The 16,116-nt window shown below is 41.1% G+C and overlaps 3 protein-coding genes across 3 annotated transcripts in view; 2 read left to right on the top strand and 1 right to left on the bottom strand.

Annotated features, from left to right (window-relative positions):
• mffa (mitochondrial fission factor a) overlaps window positions 1-2,015 on the top strand; it is a gene marked incomplete at its 5' end in the record, with an annotated part of 7,627 nt that extends 5,612 nt beyond the window's left edge. The window contains one exon of the mRNA XM_010776721.1: window positions 1,434-2,015. Coding sequence (XP_010775023.1) covers window positions 1,434-1,565 — 132 coding nt within the window. The remainder of the gene's footprint in view (window positions 1-1,433) is intronic.
• An 81-nt stretch (window positions 2,016-2,096) lies between these two features.
• On the bottom strand, window positions 2,097-5,982 carry dnaaf1 (dynein axonemal assembly factor 1). The gene is made up of 2 exons (XM_010776719.1): window positions 4,328-5,982; window positions 2,097-3,310 (listed from the first exon to the last, which is right to left on the bottom strand). The coding sequence occupies exons 1-2, from the start codon at window positions 5,811-5,813 to the stop codon at window positions 2,520-2,522; spliced, it is 2,277 nt and encodes a 758-aa protein (XP_010775021.1). The 5' UTR covers window positions 5,814-5,982; the 3' UTR covers window positions 2,097-2,519.
• A 486-nt stretch (window positions 5,983-6,468) lies between these two features.
• On the top strand, window positions 6,469-9,627 carry mrpl44 (mitochondrial ribosomal protein L44). Its single transcript, XM_010776720.1, has 4 exons — window positions 6,469-6,704; window positions 7,746-8,214; window positions 8,319-8,502; window positions 8,964-9,627. Exons 1-4 carry the CDS (start codon window positions 6,529-6,531, stop codon window positions 9,005-9,007), a joined length of 873 nt encoding a protein of 290 aa, XP_010775022.1. The 5' UTR covers window positions 6,469-6,528; the 3' UTR covers window positions 9,008-9,627.
• The last annotated feature ends 6,489 nt before the right edge of the window (window positions 9,628-16,116 follow it).

Genomic DNA, 16,116 nt, shown 5'->3' on the forward strand with positions numbered 1-16,116 from the left:
GTGAGTTCCCCGACACACCGGGGACACATCTTTATGTATAAAAGACATCACAAAGTGACTTTTGCATGATAGGTCCCCTTTAAATGTTTTTCTGTTAATCTCAAGAGAACATGATGTTTTTAAATTAAATGAAAAAGGGCCTATATTATCTAAATGAATAGTAATATAATGTTGTATTAAAGTAGTCTGTAACATGTTGAATCTCCCTTGAAGAGGTCTTTGGTCCAGGTGGAGCGATGAGAGATAGAGAAATATGAACAGTCACAGAAAATGACAATCAAAGCAAAAAAGTAGAAAATATTTTTCGTAAATGCAAAAAAGCGTCAAAGCCACAAGGAAATAAATCAAACAACAATAATCCTGCTGCATGATTTTTCAAAATGATAATCAACAGATTTGCTGGTGTCGGTGTTTCAGCTCACTGACAGAATTCATCTCTGAGTAAAACACAGAAACACCAAAGAGGAGCAGGAGGCACAGAGGAGGAAGAGGAGGAGGAGGAGGAGGGAGGGAGGAAGTGTTTGTTATTTCCTGTTTGAGTTATAATCAGATCCTTTATTCAGATCTGACGGCCCAGTTGAACTGTTGGGAGCATTTGATGATGAGTGTGTGTACGCTTTGGACACAGAGTAAGTCATGGAGACAGAAAAACCCCCAACTAAGAAAACAACGTGCGCGGTTAGCAGCGCCGAACTGCCCTGGAGAAACACATGAAGCAACTTTATTCAGTGTTTTTACCTTTTAATCACCGGGTCTGTTTGCTTTAGAGATTTGATTGTGATTGGTGGTTTGCTGTCACTCACTCAAGTACCCCTGACATGAGAGCCGCAAGTTTTCCTTTTGTAGCAAGCAGCAAAAGAATTGTAACATGACGTGTTTGAGTTCATTTGCCAACTTTATATCGCACGTCCTAAAAAAAATATATATATTTTTGAAAAAACAAAAATATATATATTTTTTTTAATGTAAAGAATTGCACGTCCTGCATGCGCATATCGCGATTATCGTCACAACACGACATATCGTACAGCCTCACTACAAAGCATGATCTGTTTAGTATTTCGAGGCCAAACACTAGAAACATGTTTTGTATATATCTGAGACTTATAATAAAGTAATGAAAAACAGTATAATAGGGGACCTTTACATAAAAAAAAAACAATGTGTTGCTCCAACAAACCAGGTATACGTATTGCATAATAATTATTCACCATCAATTATTTGAATGATTACTTGCTATCATTGCAGTTTTGTAACGGAATATTTTCCACTATGATCTTACTTCTGATAGTCTGATATGACAAAGTGTTGAGCCTATTTATCGAATACAGCTGCTAACCGCTATACAAATAAACAGTATTTCTACGTATGGTGCGAGAGCTAATCCTGAGCCACTGTGACTGAGAATAGTTTTATGTGTAATTTGTCTGCAGCTCATCAAGTTGAACCGGAGACTTCAGCATCTGGAGGAGGAGAACAAGGAGCGTGCGAAGCGAGAGATGATCCTGTACTCCGTCACCGTGGCTTTCTGGCTGGTCAACACCTGGGTGTGGTTGAGACGTTAGAGCTGCGTTCCCTCCGTCACCGAGACAGAAGAACGTACCATCCCTTACTCTATGTGTCAAATATTAGCTATACTCGCTGCACTCAGTCCCTGTGTGAGGACATCCCACATGTACACGGCTTGCTCCACACAGGGCGTACTCTTTTTCTTTGATTTGGTTTATTTAATACATGTACAGTTTTATTTTTTTACGCTTATGTCATCCTGTCCCATGTTGTCCTATGTTTTGTTTTTATTACAAATCTTCTCGCTCAACGCTAAAGCATGACTTGTTGTAAATATTTGTCCGTGTCACCAAGAGAAATAAGTCATTCAGAAAAGCATAGTTTACCAAAATATGTACAATAGCGCTTCAGTGTGGGGGTGCAAACATGTTGGATATTTATTGGAAAGAGAGTAATATGTGACCTGAACTGGGAAATGTAAAACAATTTAGTAAAACCATACGTATCACATGTTGTCCTGTATTATTATTATTGATGCATTAAGTTATACACACACATCTTTCCACACAATTTTGCTGTTACGTAAGTATAGACCATATTGATCTCAAATTTGACTGACATCGTTTTTTTGGTTTTTCTTAACCCTGATAGCTTGAATGCTAATTTCCCTAAGAATAATCCTGTCGTTGAATGCTCTAAAAATGCCTAAAAGTAAGAGTAGCTATCTTACAATTTATTGAAAAAAATATGATTTACTTCAAGGCCACCCTAATATAAAAGTGTAAGAGAAAAAAAATCAAATATTACAAAGAAAACGTTTAATAATGTAAACTTTATTCTGTTTTCATAGCGATACAATCAACAACCATAGGAACAAACTGGCTTTGAAATGTTTAAACAAAAATAAGCTAGTCAACTAATCACATTAAATACAACAACAGCTAAATATGATGATGGGGCTCTTTTTGGTCTCACTCGGCTTATTAGCATACGTAGCATCATCATTAGCATCATTCCACCTCCTCAATCAGGCAGCGAGGTGGAGCGGGGGTTTGCTTTGGTTTGATCCTCAGCACTGGCTCAGAATGGATTGCCCCATCTCCTGGATACACTAAAGCATAGGAGCTGTTGGAGACCTCAGAGGATCCGCTCTTTAAGAACGATGCCATTTCATCCTGACCGAAGCTGGGGCTGTTATCGCTGTCGCTCTCCGTGGATTCTTCCTCCTCTTCCTTTTCTTCTTCTTCCTCCTCCTCCTCCTCCTCCTCCTCCTCCTCACTGCTTCCTGATATGACTTCTATCTTAGGTCTGTAAGCTTGCTGAGATGAGAACATGGCAGTGTAGTCCTCTGTGTCCACGTCCTCCAGGTCAGGCAGGTCTTCGATGCGCAGTGAGCGCTGCAGAGGAAGGTGAATGGTCTCCAGCTGCTCGTCATCCTCCAGCTCTGTAACCAGCGGTCCTGGACCATGTGGTGGTAGAGCATCTTCAACCGGAGACGGCTGCTTCTCTCCAAACTGCTCGATCATGTTTTCCTGCTCTGGATTCTCTTTCTCTTCCGTCACAGATGTCTCCAGGTCATCTTCCTCTAACTTCTCCCTCTGTAGACCTTCAACTTCTTCCAGATGTTCACTGTTTGGCAGATGTTCATCGGACCCCTGTGTGGATTCACTCTGCAAGAACTCTTCGTGAACATCCAGGCAGTCCTGCACGAACGACTCGATCAGCCCTTCTTTTGATGGAGTCACAACCTGGGTTTCATTATCCTCACTAGTCTCTGGAGAGGTGGAACCCTCAGTCAACCCTGAACAAAAATATGACAATGTTAAAAGATGCTGGAGCGACTTCAGGAACAACCAAAGGCGCTGAGAGGCTGAGGTCGGGCCTGGTTGTCTTTGCTATATCAAAAACCTTATTCAATGTACAACAGAAGTCCCCAGTCTCTGATATTCATGGCTTCCAGAGATGGCCGAAGTACACACATCCTTCACTAAAGTACAAGTACAGATACTTGTGTTTAAAAATACTCCCCTATTTGAATAAACTTCTTTACTCAAGTAAAAGTATAGAAGTTTGGGCTTTGAAACGTACTTAAAGGTGGGGTANCTGACATGAGAGCCGCAAGTTTTCCTTTTGTAGCAAGCAGCAAAAGAATTGTAACATGACGTGTTTGAGTTAATTTGCCTACTTAATATCGCACGTCTTAAAAAAATATATATTTAGAAAAATAATAATTAAAAGAATCGCACGTCCTGCGATGTGAATATCGCGCATGTCGCGATTATCGTCATGACACAATATATCGTGCAGACCTACTACAAAGCATGATCTGTTTAGTATTTCGAGGCCAAACACTAGAAACATGTTTTGTATCTGAGACCTATAATAAAGTAATGAAAAACAGTATAATAGGGGACCTTTACATAAAAAAAAAACAATGTGTAGCTCCAACAAACCAGGTATACGTATGGCATAATAATTATTCACTATCAATTATTTGAATGATTACTTGCTATCATCGCAGTTTTGTAACGGAATATTTTCCACTGACATTAGGACGAAACAGGCGCGCAATGACAGTAAATAATAATGATCACGCCACCAAATGCAGATTCAAAGTAACGTGCCTATTTAAAAAATGTAGCCAGTAAAAAGTAGGTATTTGTGTTAGAAATTAAAAAGTTGTCAGAAAAATAAATAGTGGAGTTAAGTGCTGATACCAGAAGGATCTACTTAAGTAGCCTACAAGTACTTCACCACTCCCCCCCCCCCCTTCTCCTACAGATGCATATCCATGTATGTGAGCAACATGTTTGTTTACCTTTCTCCTTCAGCTCTCGCAGGCGTTTTCTCTCCAGGGCTCTGTCTCTGATCTCTGTCATGGCATCGAAGCTGTCCTGCATCTTCCTCCTCTCTCGTGTCTCCCACTGCTCCCTCTCTTTACTCTCCCCCTCCAGCCCCCCCACGGCCCAGGCCTCTGCACAGGCCCTGTCTTTGGGGAACACGGGGCGCTCGTCCAGGAAGGTGAGCTGCTTCAGACGCACGATCATGGTCTTCCTGTAGTTTGGGATTCTTCTCACCACCTCGTTTCCCATCAGATCCAGCACTCTGAGTTCTGGCATGGCCTCGAGCACCAGCAGGATCTCAGGGTCCTGGAGCAGATTGTGGGACAAGTCCAGCACACTGATTGCACAACAGTGTCTCAGATGCTCGATGTCCTCCGCGGTCTTCAGCTTATTATGGGCTATCTGCAGAGTGCTCAGCTCCGGGAGGCAGGAGAGGTTCTCTATGGTGCTTATGAAGTTGTTGGAGACATTCAGGGTGCAGAGCTTCACCAGAGGGTCGAGGTTCTCCAGCTTTTCTAGGATGTTCTGGTGGAGGAACAAGCAGCGCAGGTCTGCCTGGGCGTCCAGGTTCTGGATGCGGTGAAGCCCATTGCTCTCCAGCCAGAGACACTTCAGACCTGTGTACTCCTCCAGGTTCTCGATGGTGGAGAAGCCTTTGAAGTGCAGGTACAGGGTGTCATTCAGGTGAGGTGTGCGGTAGAGTTTGAGCTGCTTACAGTGGTCTCTCAGGAACTTCTTGGTCATGCGTGGCCATTGCTGTTTCTTCATTTCCTCCTGAGGTTCCTGGTTTTCTTTGTTTTCCTTGAGTCCTTCATCTTTTATCTTGTCGTCAAACGTGTCTTTTATAACAGAGGTTATTTTAGCATCCCCCATCTTTTCCTGGACTTCTTCATATTTTATCTTGTCCTCCACTTCATCTCCCATCTTTTCCTGGACTTCTTCATCGTTTATCTTGTCCACCACTTCATCTCCCATCTTTTCCTGGACTTCTTCATCTTTTATCTTGTCCTCCACTTCATCCCCCATCTTTTCCTGGACTTCTTCATCGTTTATCTTGTCCTCCACTTCCTCTTCAATCTTTTCCTGGACTTCTTCATATGTTATCTTGTCCACCACTTCATCTCCCATCTTTTCCTGGACTTCTTCATATTTGATCTTGTCCTCCACTTCATCTCCCATCTTTTCCTGGACTTCTTCATCTTTTATCTTGTCCACCACTTCATCTCCCATTTTTTCCTGCACTTCTTCATCGTTTATCTTGTCCACCACTTCATCTCCCATCTTTTCCTGCACTTCTTCATCGTTTATCTTGTCCACCACTTCATCTCCCATCTTTTCCTTGATTTCTTCATATGTTATCTTGTCATCAAACGTGTCTTTTATAACAGACGTTATTTTGGCATCTTCCATATTTTCCTTGACTTCTTCATCTTTCATCTTGTGATCCACTTCATCTCCCATCTTTTTTCCTGGACTTCAGGAGTGGACTCCTCCAAAAAGTTACATCAAATCAACAAGCAGCATAAATACAAATTATAAATACTTGTTTAGTATTGATAATCTAGCAGTTTACAAGATGTTTTGTCCGGCAAAGTTCACTCGGCACTCTCCGCTCCGTAAGCTAACATTACTTAACGTTTATGTTTGTTGCCATGGTAACGCTCACTCAACCGTCAGGAACGGGCCGTTTCTTGTTCCGAGTCGGACAGTTTAAGCTGTTGCACCCTATCACTATCAGTGCTACAAAAAGAGCACCAAGGAAGATCATTTGTAAACAAGGCTTAGATAGGACAAACTAGACTGAATAAAAACATCGCATTTAGCAGAAGAAACATCCATCAGGACTATGTGAACACTGTCAGGTCAAGGAAACAGTAGAACATGTCATACAGGCAAGAAAGAGAAACGTTAAAGAAATAAATCAGGAAGCTTGAAGTAGAATAACAAAATCCCAAAATATTAGACATCGGGTCAGGGAGACTCATATTATTAAAGACGAACATATTAATAAAGATAATTAATCATTTTATTGTATTTGTTATAATAATTATGGTCCACACTCCAGCACAGTAGGTGGCGGTAATGCGCGTTTAACCCTGGTTGCAACCTTGCAACCCGTGAAAATAATAAGTCGGACAGTTTAAGCTGTTGCACCCAGTTACTATCACTGGTCAACATGGCGTCCGGATTGTTACTAAATCGTGGTGTGCTAACATTAGGGATTCACTGTCAGCGTGTGTGCAGAAACGTGTCGGTTTCACAGGTTAGAGAGAAGAAGCGATGGATGAAATCATACACTCACCTCATGGCGAAGAAGCTGAAGCTGGAAGGACCTCCAGCTCCGAAGCCACGGTGAGGCTAACATTAGCTAACGTTAGCTAACAGGGGTTCACCAGAGAGCATCTCAAGGCCATCATTGCGTCTGACACATTGGTCACTGTGTGCAGAGGTGGAGGAAGTACTACCGTTGTGTACTTAAAAGTATACCAGAGTGTAGGAATACTCTGTTACAAGTAAAAGTCCTGCATTCAAAATGTTATTCAACGAAAATTACAAAAGTATTAGCATCATATCAGAAGTACTCATTATGCATATTAGCCTATTTTCAGAAAAACATTATTATTATAGTCATTAAAGTGTTGTCAAAGATGGTAAAGGTGCAGCTAGTTTGAATTACTTTGTATACGGCAGGGTAGCTTGAGAATTTACTCCAGGTGGAACTAAAGTCTGATTTAAGAGTTGAATATATTTCACATCATTAATCTAAATCTGCAAAGTAACTAAAGGTATTCAATAGTTATAGTTGGGTAAAAGTACAGTATTTACTTCGATACTTTACACCACTGATATTGGTCACTGTGTTTATATAATGTAGCCGATAGAGTTGGCTTGATAAATAAAATAATATAATTATATTTGACACTCTATCAGTACAAATGTGTTGGTACAATTTCTACTGATTTTAATGTGGACCCAGGGGTTACTGTGCACAGTTACATTATGCCATCTCTCCAGCCCCAATTTGTGCTTTTTATTTTATTTTAAGAATTTACCAAAAGGTGCTGTTCACGGTGCTTTACTTAACTTTCCCCCTTACTTTCTACCTCACTTTTAACTTGTGTTTTATTTTCTATTTTTAGGATGTTTGTTTGTTTTATACTCTTGTTCATTTACACATGTGCAATGCCTTGTTTACATGCTGTTGTGATTAAATCTAATCTAAACTCTTCCTGTTAGTGCGAAAAGTATTAACTTTAGTGGACAGTAAGTTAGGGACACAACACAAGTCATAAGTAACAACCCCTTTTTTGTAATTATGTAAGACCTATTCTGGGACATTTTTGTAGAGTAAATCCGGATTTTGATTTAACTCCATGTGTGACTCCCTTTCAGCTCTCTACAGCCTCAATGGGACTTCCATGCTGAGGTCCAGGCGTTCAGCTCCCGGCTCCAGGAGAACTTCTCCCTGGAGGCCCTGAAGAGAGCCTTCATCAATCCCTGTTACCTGCAGGCGGAGCTGGAGAGGAGGCGGGCGTTGGGGTTGGACTCGGAGACCACCGCCCTCGCTCTGAAAGACAACATTCAGCTGAGTGAAAAGGGAGAGGGTTTCACTAAAAGCTTCCTGTCCGACTGGTGCAGGGCCAACTTCCCCAGGCTGCGGAGAGAAGGGGTGGAGAGCGTCGTAGCGCACCTCACCAGCTCACCAGTTGTGACCTATGTAGCAAGAAACCTGGGCATTGAAGACCTGACCATGAGCGCGGAGTGTCCTGTTCCTGACGACGTGCTTCACTCCACATTCATGGCTGTGATCGGAGCTCTGGAGGAGAGCAGTGGAGCCGAGCACGCCGGATTGTTCCTCAGGGTAAGAGGCTTGCTGCAGAATGTTATGGGTAATCAACATTTTGTAAAAGGCAACTCGAGTTGTCTTTCCCGCAATATGATGCTTGTCTTCTCCCCTCTCCGAAGGATTTCCTGTCCACTCAGCTGATAGGGAAGGACCTGTTTGACATGTGGACAGTTGTGGACCCCATGGGACTGCTGGTGGAGGAACTCACTCAGAGGAACCTTCCCCTGCCAGAGCCTCGGCTCGTCAGGGCGGCAGGAGCCAGTACCGTCCTGCCACCGCTGGTACTTTGTTGGGCTTGTACAGGTATGTGTGCTGTTGTGCATGCTGTACTATGCGGACAATAAGATATTGAGATTTTTGTGACGGCCTCTTCCATATAAATATTGTAGGGTGGACCATTGATGCTTTCACACGATCGTTGATAAATAATTACATTTTTTGGCTAAGTGGGTAAAGACAAATAACATAGCAGCTAGAACAGTTCAGTGACAGCACTTCACTGAACTGCAGCCTATACAACCAGGCAAACACAATCTTGGACAAAATCTAAGTGTCATTTCCCAATAAATGGCCCAAGTCCTAGATGTTATCCATGTGACAGTCATTTAAGATTTACTGACATAAAAAAAAATCGAAGCTGACATGAAACCACGTTGCATGTTAAACTTATAAGGGTTTGACTGAGATGCCAATCATTTTTAAAAGACCTGATTGTTCAAATTGTTTTGTGTGTCATCTGACAAGTGTATTTGTTTCAAATTTAGCGACAAGAAGCTCTTGGCTCAGGGTCCGGGGGAGACGCTCGTAGCAGCAGAGGAAGAGGCCGCTCGCGTGGCCCTCCGGAAACTCTACGGCTACACGGAGAACCACAGACCCTTCGACTTCTCTCCTCTACAGCCACATCAGCAGCCATTAATCCAAGCAGTCAGCAGCAATTAATGAATTAAAAACTATTTTGCTGCAGCAGAAAATTGGACATTAAAGTGGCACGAATGAAGACGAAAGATCATTTGGGATATAGTACATCTGGGTGTGGATAATGCTATTATACGGATTGTAGAGAAAAGTTCAAGGAGCATAAGGTCACCATTGACCTTACTTACCAATGTCAATGTCAGTCCCCAAGACAAAAGAGAACCAATTAAACATGTTGTATAAAAAAAGTAAAAAAAGACTGGTGAAGGGGCCAGGTTTCCACTATATCGGACATCATCAATCAAGTGTTTAATGTAATATATTCAAGTGTGTAAAGTCCACAGTTGCCATAAATTACATTGGCTAATAAACTTCAAGCTGTTCAGCAGAACATGCCACAAAACAGCCCTCATGTTTGTTTTTTCTTGTAAATACTCATTACTAATTGCCATTTGGTTTACTCTATGCTGTTATAACATTTTGTTCATCTGTAATAAAAAGTTATAAATATGATTTATTGTGGATTGTGTCTATTTTCTTCCATGTAGAATATTCCTTTAGGTACATTTTTAAATATCTAGTGCGAAGTATTATTCCTGGAAATGGTTCATATTCTCTGCAGTAACCAGACCAGCCCTCGTTTTTTTTATACACAAGAGAAGTATTTACTGTATCATATAACACATTTTATTTATTATGCCATTGATTTGACATGCATGGTTTCATCTAAGTTACTTATATGTTACGTGTTATGTTTAAGGTATTTTTTAACTAACTAACTAAAATGCAGCATAACATACACAAAGACTAAGAATTAGTGTTGCAGTGACTATATGTATTCACAGGGTGGCGCTGATGTGCTAAAGAAAGACTTGTAGCTGTCTATGCACTGTCATGATTGCAACCAAAGAGACATTTAAGAGACAAGACAGTTAACGTCCTTTTCTAACCTTCCGTTTTACATTGGCAAGTCCACGGCCAAGTCACAGCGTGTGCTCTTTAAATAGACTACTTGTTTTACCTCATAACCTTATAATATATACAGAAACGAATATATAAACACAACATCGCAATAGACGCCAGTCAAAAGTGGTTACCACGCATCACATACACGATATTAGAGCAACATTATTAATGTAGACCACTAAGAAGTAATAACGCTCCATTTAAATATATAATAGGCTTAATGAACAGAGACCTAAGGGGAATTTGTGGGAATATTACAACATATTGGAAAGTAACGTCATCAATATCTGGCCCTGCCCAAAAAACCGAAGCGGTGTACTCTGTATAACGGGATCAAACGAACCGGAAGTCGACGGCAGGATTCATCTTGTTCCGTTAGTGTCGTCAATCCAACGCCTCAAACTCTTCTTATTCGAGGAGGAGACGCAAGGCCCCCCAACCCATTCCCTCTCTGTCTTTATCACGGACCGGCGACCGTTTTAAAAGCACCAGCCCTTCCTTTGTTTTAGCTCTAGCTGACCCTCCTTGTCTCCCCTCCCCGGGTTTTATTGAGCCCCTGCTGCTGTAATATCCCCTAACCATGGCGGCGAGTGCGAAGCGAAAACAGGAGGAGAAACACCTGAAGATGCTGAGAGAAATGACGAGTTTGCCTCCCAACAGAAAGTGCTTTGACTGCGATCAGCGCGGCCCAACCTATGCCAACATGACTGTGGGATCCTTCGTGTGCACCTCCTGCTCCGGCATCCTGTAAGTTACAAGTGACCTTAGCTTTAGACATGGCGCAGCACACGATATTGGTAGCTTCAGCTCCATAAGGAAGCCTGTTAGCCGCAAAGCTAACGGTAGAGAGGTGAGAGCAGTGTGAGTTGTTCTGTCTTGACATTGTCTGATGTGTTGGGCGGGGTGCATGGAGGTGTCAGTGTTAGCACGCTAATGTAGCAACCGTGACTAGATGCTAGCATTGGTGGAAAGTAACGAAGTATATTTACTCAAGTACAATTTTGAGGGACCTCTACTTTTCAGTATTTCATTTTTTGGCTACTTTTCTAGTTCTACTCCATTACACTTATTTCATACCTTTTTTAATTATGTATTTGATCTTTCCTTGTCTTATTTATTCCGAATTGTATTTCATGTACCTCTAATTCATCTGCAATGTCTTATCTATGCTGCTGTGACGAAGACATTTCCCAAATTGGGATCAATAAAGTATATCTTATCTTACTTTGCAGATTGGATTAATGATGTGAAATATAATCAACACTTAAATCCGAATTAAGCTACCCTGCAGTATACACAGTCATTAAAACTAGCTGCACCTTTACCAGCTTTGATAACACTTTAATACAAAAATAATTAGGATCAAAACATTTGATAGATATTATTCTGAAATGGACCGATATAAATAATGACTGCTTCTACTTTTGGTACGTTTTTTTTTGATGGCAATAATTTTGTACTTTTACTTGAGTAACATTTTGATTGCATGACTTTGACTTGTAACAGAGTATTCCTACACTCAGGTAATTCTACTTCTACTCAAGTACAAGACCTGAGTGCTTCTTCCACCTCTGGATGCTAGCTAACTTTAGCTTCCAATGTCAGCTAGTGAACTTATCTGACACTTTGCAAAGCTAGGTCTAAAGATAAGCCAGTCACCAGCTGCTGCTAGTGCCAACCAGTTGCTGCCTGGCAACGTTTAAAGGCCCGCCTTGTATCCGAGCTAATTGATTTAGAGAGCCCAAATCCCCAACATACCCACACGCATGCATGACGTCACACGTTTAAATTGTCTGCTGTTAAACTGGGTTTTATTTGTATTTTTAAGATTTTAAAAATGAAGTGTTTCGTTATCATCAGTGCTGGGAGAATTACTGAGATCCTTTACTTAAGTAAAAGTAGAAATACTTCATTACAAAGGAAAGTCCTGCATTCAAAATGTTACTTTAGTAGAAGTATAGAAGTATTGCCGGCTAAATCTACGTAAAGTATCAAAAGTAAAAGTACCCATTATGCACCATGGCTCTTTTTAAAGTATTATAATATTATTGAATATTAAATTATTCCTTCTTTTGATTGCTAACAAATACATGTAAGAACATTTGAATGTTGTAGTTTGTGCATATTAAGACAATTTTAGATCTAAAAATATGTATTCGTACTAAGGTACTGCATTATATCATATAGTGATGTCACATGTTTTTTATGTAGCAGGTCACTTTTAAGTGTTAAATAAATTTAGTGGAGTAAAATGTACAATAGTAGAAGTGTAAAGTAGCATTAAATGGAAATACTCAAGTAAAGTACAAGTATGACAAAATAGTACTTGAGTAAATGTACTTAGTTACTTCCCACCACTGGTCATTATACTCATGAGTAGATAACATCAGTTAGATTTCAATAAAGTGTTAACGTTGCTTAATGTGAAATGATGGCAGAGACTCGGGCGTGGGAAAGCAACGTGACTTGGAGAGGCTGCAGATAATGCAATAACCGGTATCCATTTCATCATCAGTTGCATTTGGTCCTGTAATCTCCTTCTGTACCGCATCTAGATTAAATCTGACCGACACAAACCCAAACAATGCTTTAACTTTTTCTAAAAAAATCTGTCTGACCCCAAAACCTTTTGTGTGCCAATGCACTCGTGTCAGCAGCGATCTAGAGCATTGATAGTGTCTGTGTAGCCTTGCTGCTGGATGTTTTTGACTTTAGATAATGGTTTTTCTGATTTAAAGCGTTGCTGTGCAGTTGTGTAACCGAGCATCTGTAGCTCTGGATTTGGGATTAGTGGAGAATCCCAATCCATCTCTTCTTATTCCTCTAAAGATATCCCACTGTGCTGTCTTCTTTTTGGATTTTGAAAATGTTTTTTGTGTGATTGGGGACACATTTAGAAAGTAATCAAAAAATGGTTAAGACAACTTGCTTGCATTACTTTCTGAAGGATTTAGATGTATTGCACAACAACTGTAACATTGGCATACATTAAGAAGGTAATGTTTCCCTTTATATTATGTTAATTGCACAATATTGTGCTCATCCCAACATGATCAGTCTCCCCCAAAGACTTTTGAGGATTATACAGTTTCTCTTGTAAGTGCATGAACATTTGGTTCTCTTGAAAACAAATGATGCCCTCAGACCCCATTTACACTGGAACGCAAACTAACCGAATTCGATATCAAAAAAGTCTTCTGTTCACACGGATACGTCTCAATAAACGTGTCCGTCCACACGAGACCTCTCGACCCGCTGGAGACGCTGTAGTACTTATGCCGGGCCTGTAAGTGGCGCTGTACTTCCGCAACAAAATACACCAAAAGCAGCGAAGAAGACCCCCGAGCATGGTTGCCATAGTTGCCTGGTTGCCCTTCTGTTTATTCTCCGTGGTAGATTTAGCAACATGTAGTTCATGTAGTTCTCCATGTCCACTTGTTGCTGATGGTTGTGGTAGAGGAGCTGTAGATTTTGCACTAACATCTGTAGCAGCAGAGGCGGGGCTATGGCTTCATCGTTATCAGGAAATGATCGTATAGGGCGTACACACGGAGCCGTTTGCCCCCCAGAGCATTCCGTCCGCAGATCTATCCACCTTGGGACCCGTTATCGTTTGCGGCGTCCGTTTCCGCGGTTCTGTTACGGCCTCGTGTGAACGAACGGGCTATACGCGAGAGAAAAGTAGCAGATACAACCCGTTTCGTTCTCGTGTAAACAGCGCCTCAGACATGAAGTGCTCAAATCCATACAGCTCAGTTTTACACCTGTATACCTATCTTGCAAAAAAAGACATGACCCAGGTCTAGTTTACAAATCATTAATGTATTAAAGTCCTCTCTTTGCCACCAAATCCCCTCTTTTCTCACTGAAATGTTACCTTGGTTTACGTTATAAACTACAAATCCTAAGCCTTCGCAATTAAGTACATTTAATCACAGTAAATTAGCAGTGGACAATTAGCAGCTAACTCATTAATGTGTTCATCCGTCCATCCTGTTCTGCATTTAGATTGCTCTCTCAATGCTTTATGGAAATCATCCTTCCATTTCTGAGTAATGGTTATTCTAATAATGTAGCCGGGGCAAAGGGAAAGTATACGTGGCTCGGTAATTCCCCACTGATGACCTTTGTAGTTTTATTAGTCGGCACAGAACGGATGAATTCATGGACAAAATACTACGCTGTTTGTTTTTGAGACTTTGCATAAGATAAAGCCCCTGTTTGACTTGTGCCGTGACCTTAATCTGTACAAACAGTTTTAGCTGTCTGCACTCCAACATGAAGGTTATTTTCTGTAGCGTGGAAAATAATCAGATTTGCTGTGTGTTTGCTGATACACAGGACTCCACTGTGAATTTCCCCACCCACTCACCCTATGGTATTACAGTCTGTAAAGAGAGGGAATTGACTTCTTTAATAGCTTGAGATCACAATCCCCTGTTGTCTTTCACACCTTTTTATAAAGACAAAACATGTTGTGGTGAAAGGTTCTCAGCAGACGAGTGTTTGCTGTGTGACTGATGTTTGCAGGATGCCTGGTGTGATTGTCGGCTCAGGAAATGGTTTGGCCCCACTGCGCTGCTACATCAGCAGCTTGTGCTGTTTGCATGTGCCGCAGGAAGTGGCAGAGAGTTCACCGCCTTCTGCCTTTCTCTTTACTTTGAACTCTAGAGTTGCAAAGGCAATGTGAGGGAAGTATTCAAGCTCAGACTTGATGTGTTGTTTTGGTTACTGTCTTGAATAGCAGCCCTTTTTTGAATAATAATAGTGTCAAAAGAAACAATCTCAACGACGGATAATCACCTCATGAAGCCTTAACATGTTGTATTTATTGTAAAAATGTTGCTCTTATTTCTTAAACAGGACATTTGACTGGTGAGGGATTTTTTATTTAAGGAAGTGGTTTGCCGCTGCTTAATCTTGTAAACGTCAAGGGGTGATAGCAGGGGCACGACTACTGCTTACCACATAACACCCCTCCCCCCCCCCAATAGTTGTGGTTGTTTAATGGGTGGAGTTGGAATCCGCTATGTAAACACATTCCTCATCAAGGTGGAGGCCTTCCCAGGAGGAACACCGCTCACAATGTGTCTCTTTCTGGAGAGTTGCCCACAGCAGGAAGTCACCCCTCTTGAACTAAGTATTACTAAGTGAGCAGGGCTCCGACGGTGACGTGACAGAAGAAGGGAGACGCCACCGACACTTAACGTCCTGGAATATATTCCTCGACTTGAACATTTGAAACTAAGAGTTTCGTTTTCTTGCTTCTTATTATTTCCCATTTGATTTTTTTATAATATTACATTTCATTTATATAGCACACTTTTAAAAACAACGTCATCTCAAGGTGCTTCACAATGCTATGAGGAGAAAATAATAAAAGAAAAAGTTATCTAAGGAGCATATTGAATAAAATATGTATATGAAAAAGGTTAAGAGCATAAAAGGTTAGAATAACAAATACATATACCAAAGGACAGTCAGTAAAATGTGCAGTGTCTGAAGGACTGTTGGTGGTGGTTTATTTTTGCATTAATGCTGATTTGATAGTGACCCATGTAACCAAAGAATTGGCATACTGTGGTAAAAGTTTCTCTCCCACACCTGAACATGAGCATAATATGTCCTCTTTAAAGGTCCCCTATTATACTGTTTTTCATCAAATCAATAAATGTCTCAGATATGTACAAAACATGTCTCTGAAGTGTTTGGCTCCAAACACCAAACAGATCATTGCAGCATTACCCATAATCCCCTCTGTTTCAGCCCTGTTTCCAAAGTGCTGATTCTCTGTTTGTTACTTTAGATGAAAATAAGGAGCCCCTCCCCACGCCCCTCTGAGAGAGATTTGGTTACAAAGAACTCAATGGTGCTCTAGGGAGAGATTCAGGTGATTAGGGGGGGGGGAGAGGGAGGAGGGAGATGTCATAAAAATCGTTATGACATCACAAAGTGGCCAAAATCTGATCAGTTCGTTTTCAGACAGGTTTTTATAGAAATGGATCAGGACAAAAAGAGAGAGAATCTTTGTTCCTG

The sequence above is a fragment of the Notothenia coriiceps genome, unplaced genomic scaffold (genome assembly GCF_000735185.1).
Source record: "Notothenia coriiceps isolate Sejong01 unplaced genomic scaffold, NC01 NC01_scaffold00017285, whole genome shotgun sequence".
NCBI classification, from domain to species: Eukaryota; Metazoa; Chordata; class Actinopteri; order Perciformes; family Nototheniidae; genus Notothenia; species Notothenia coriiceps.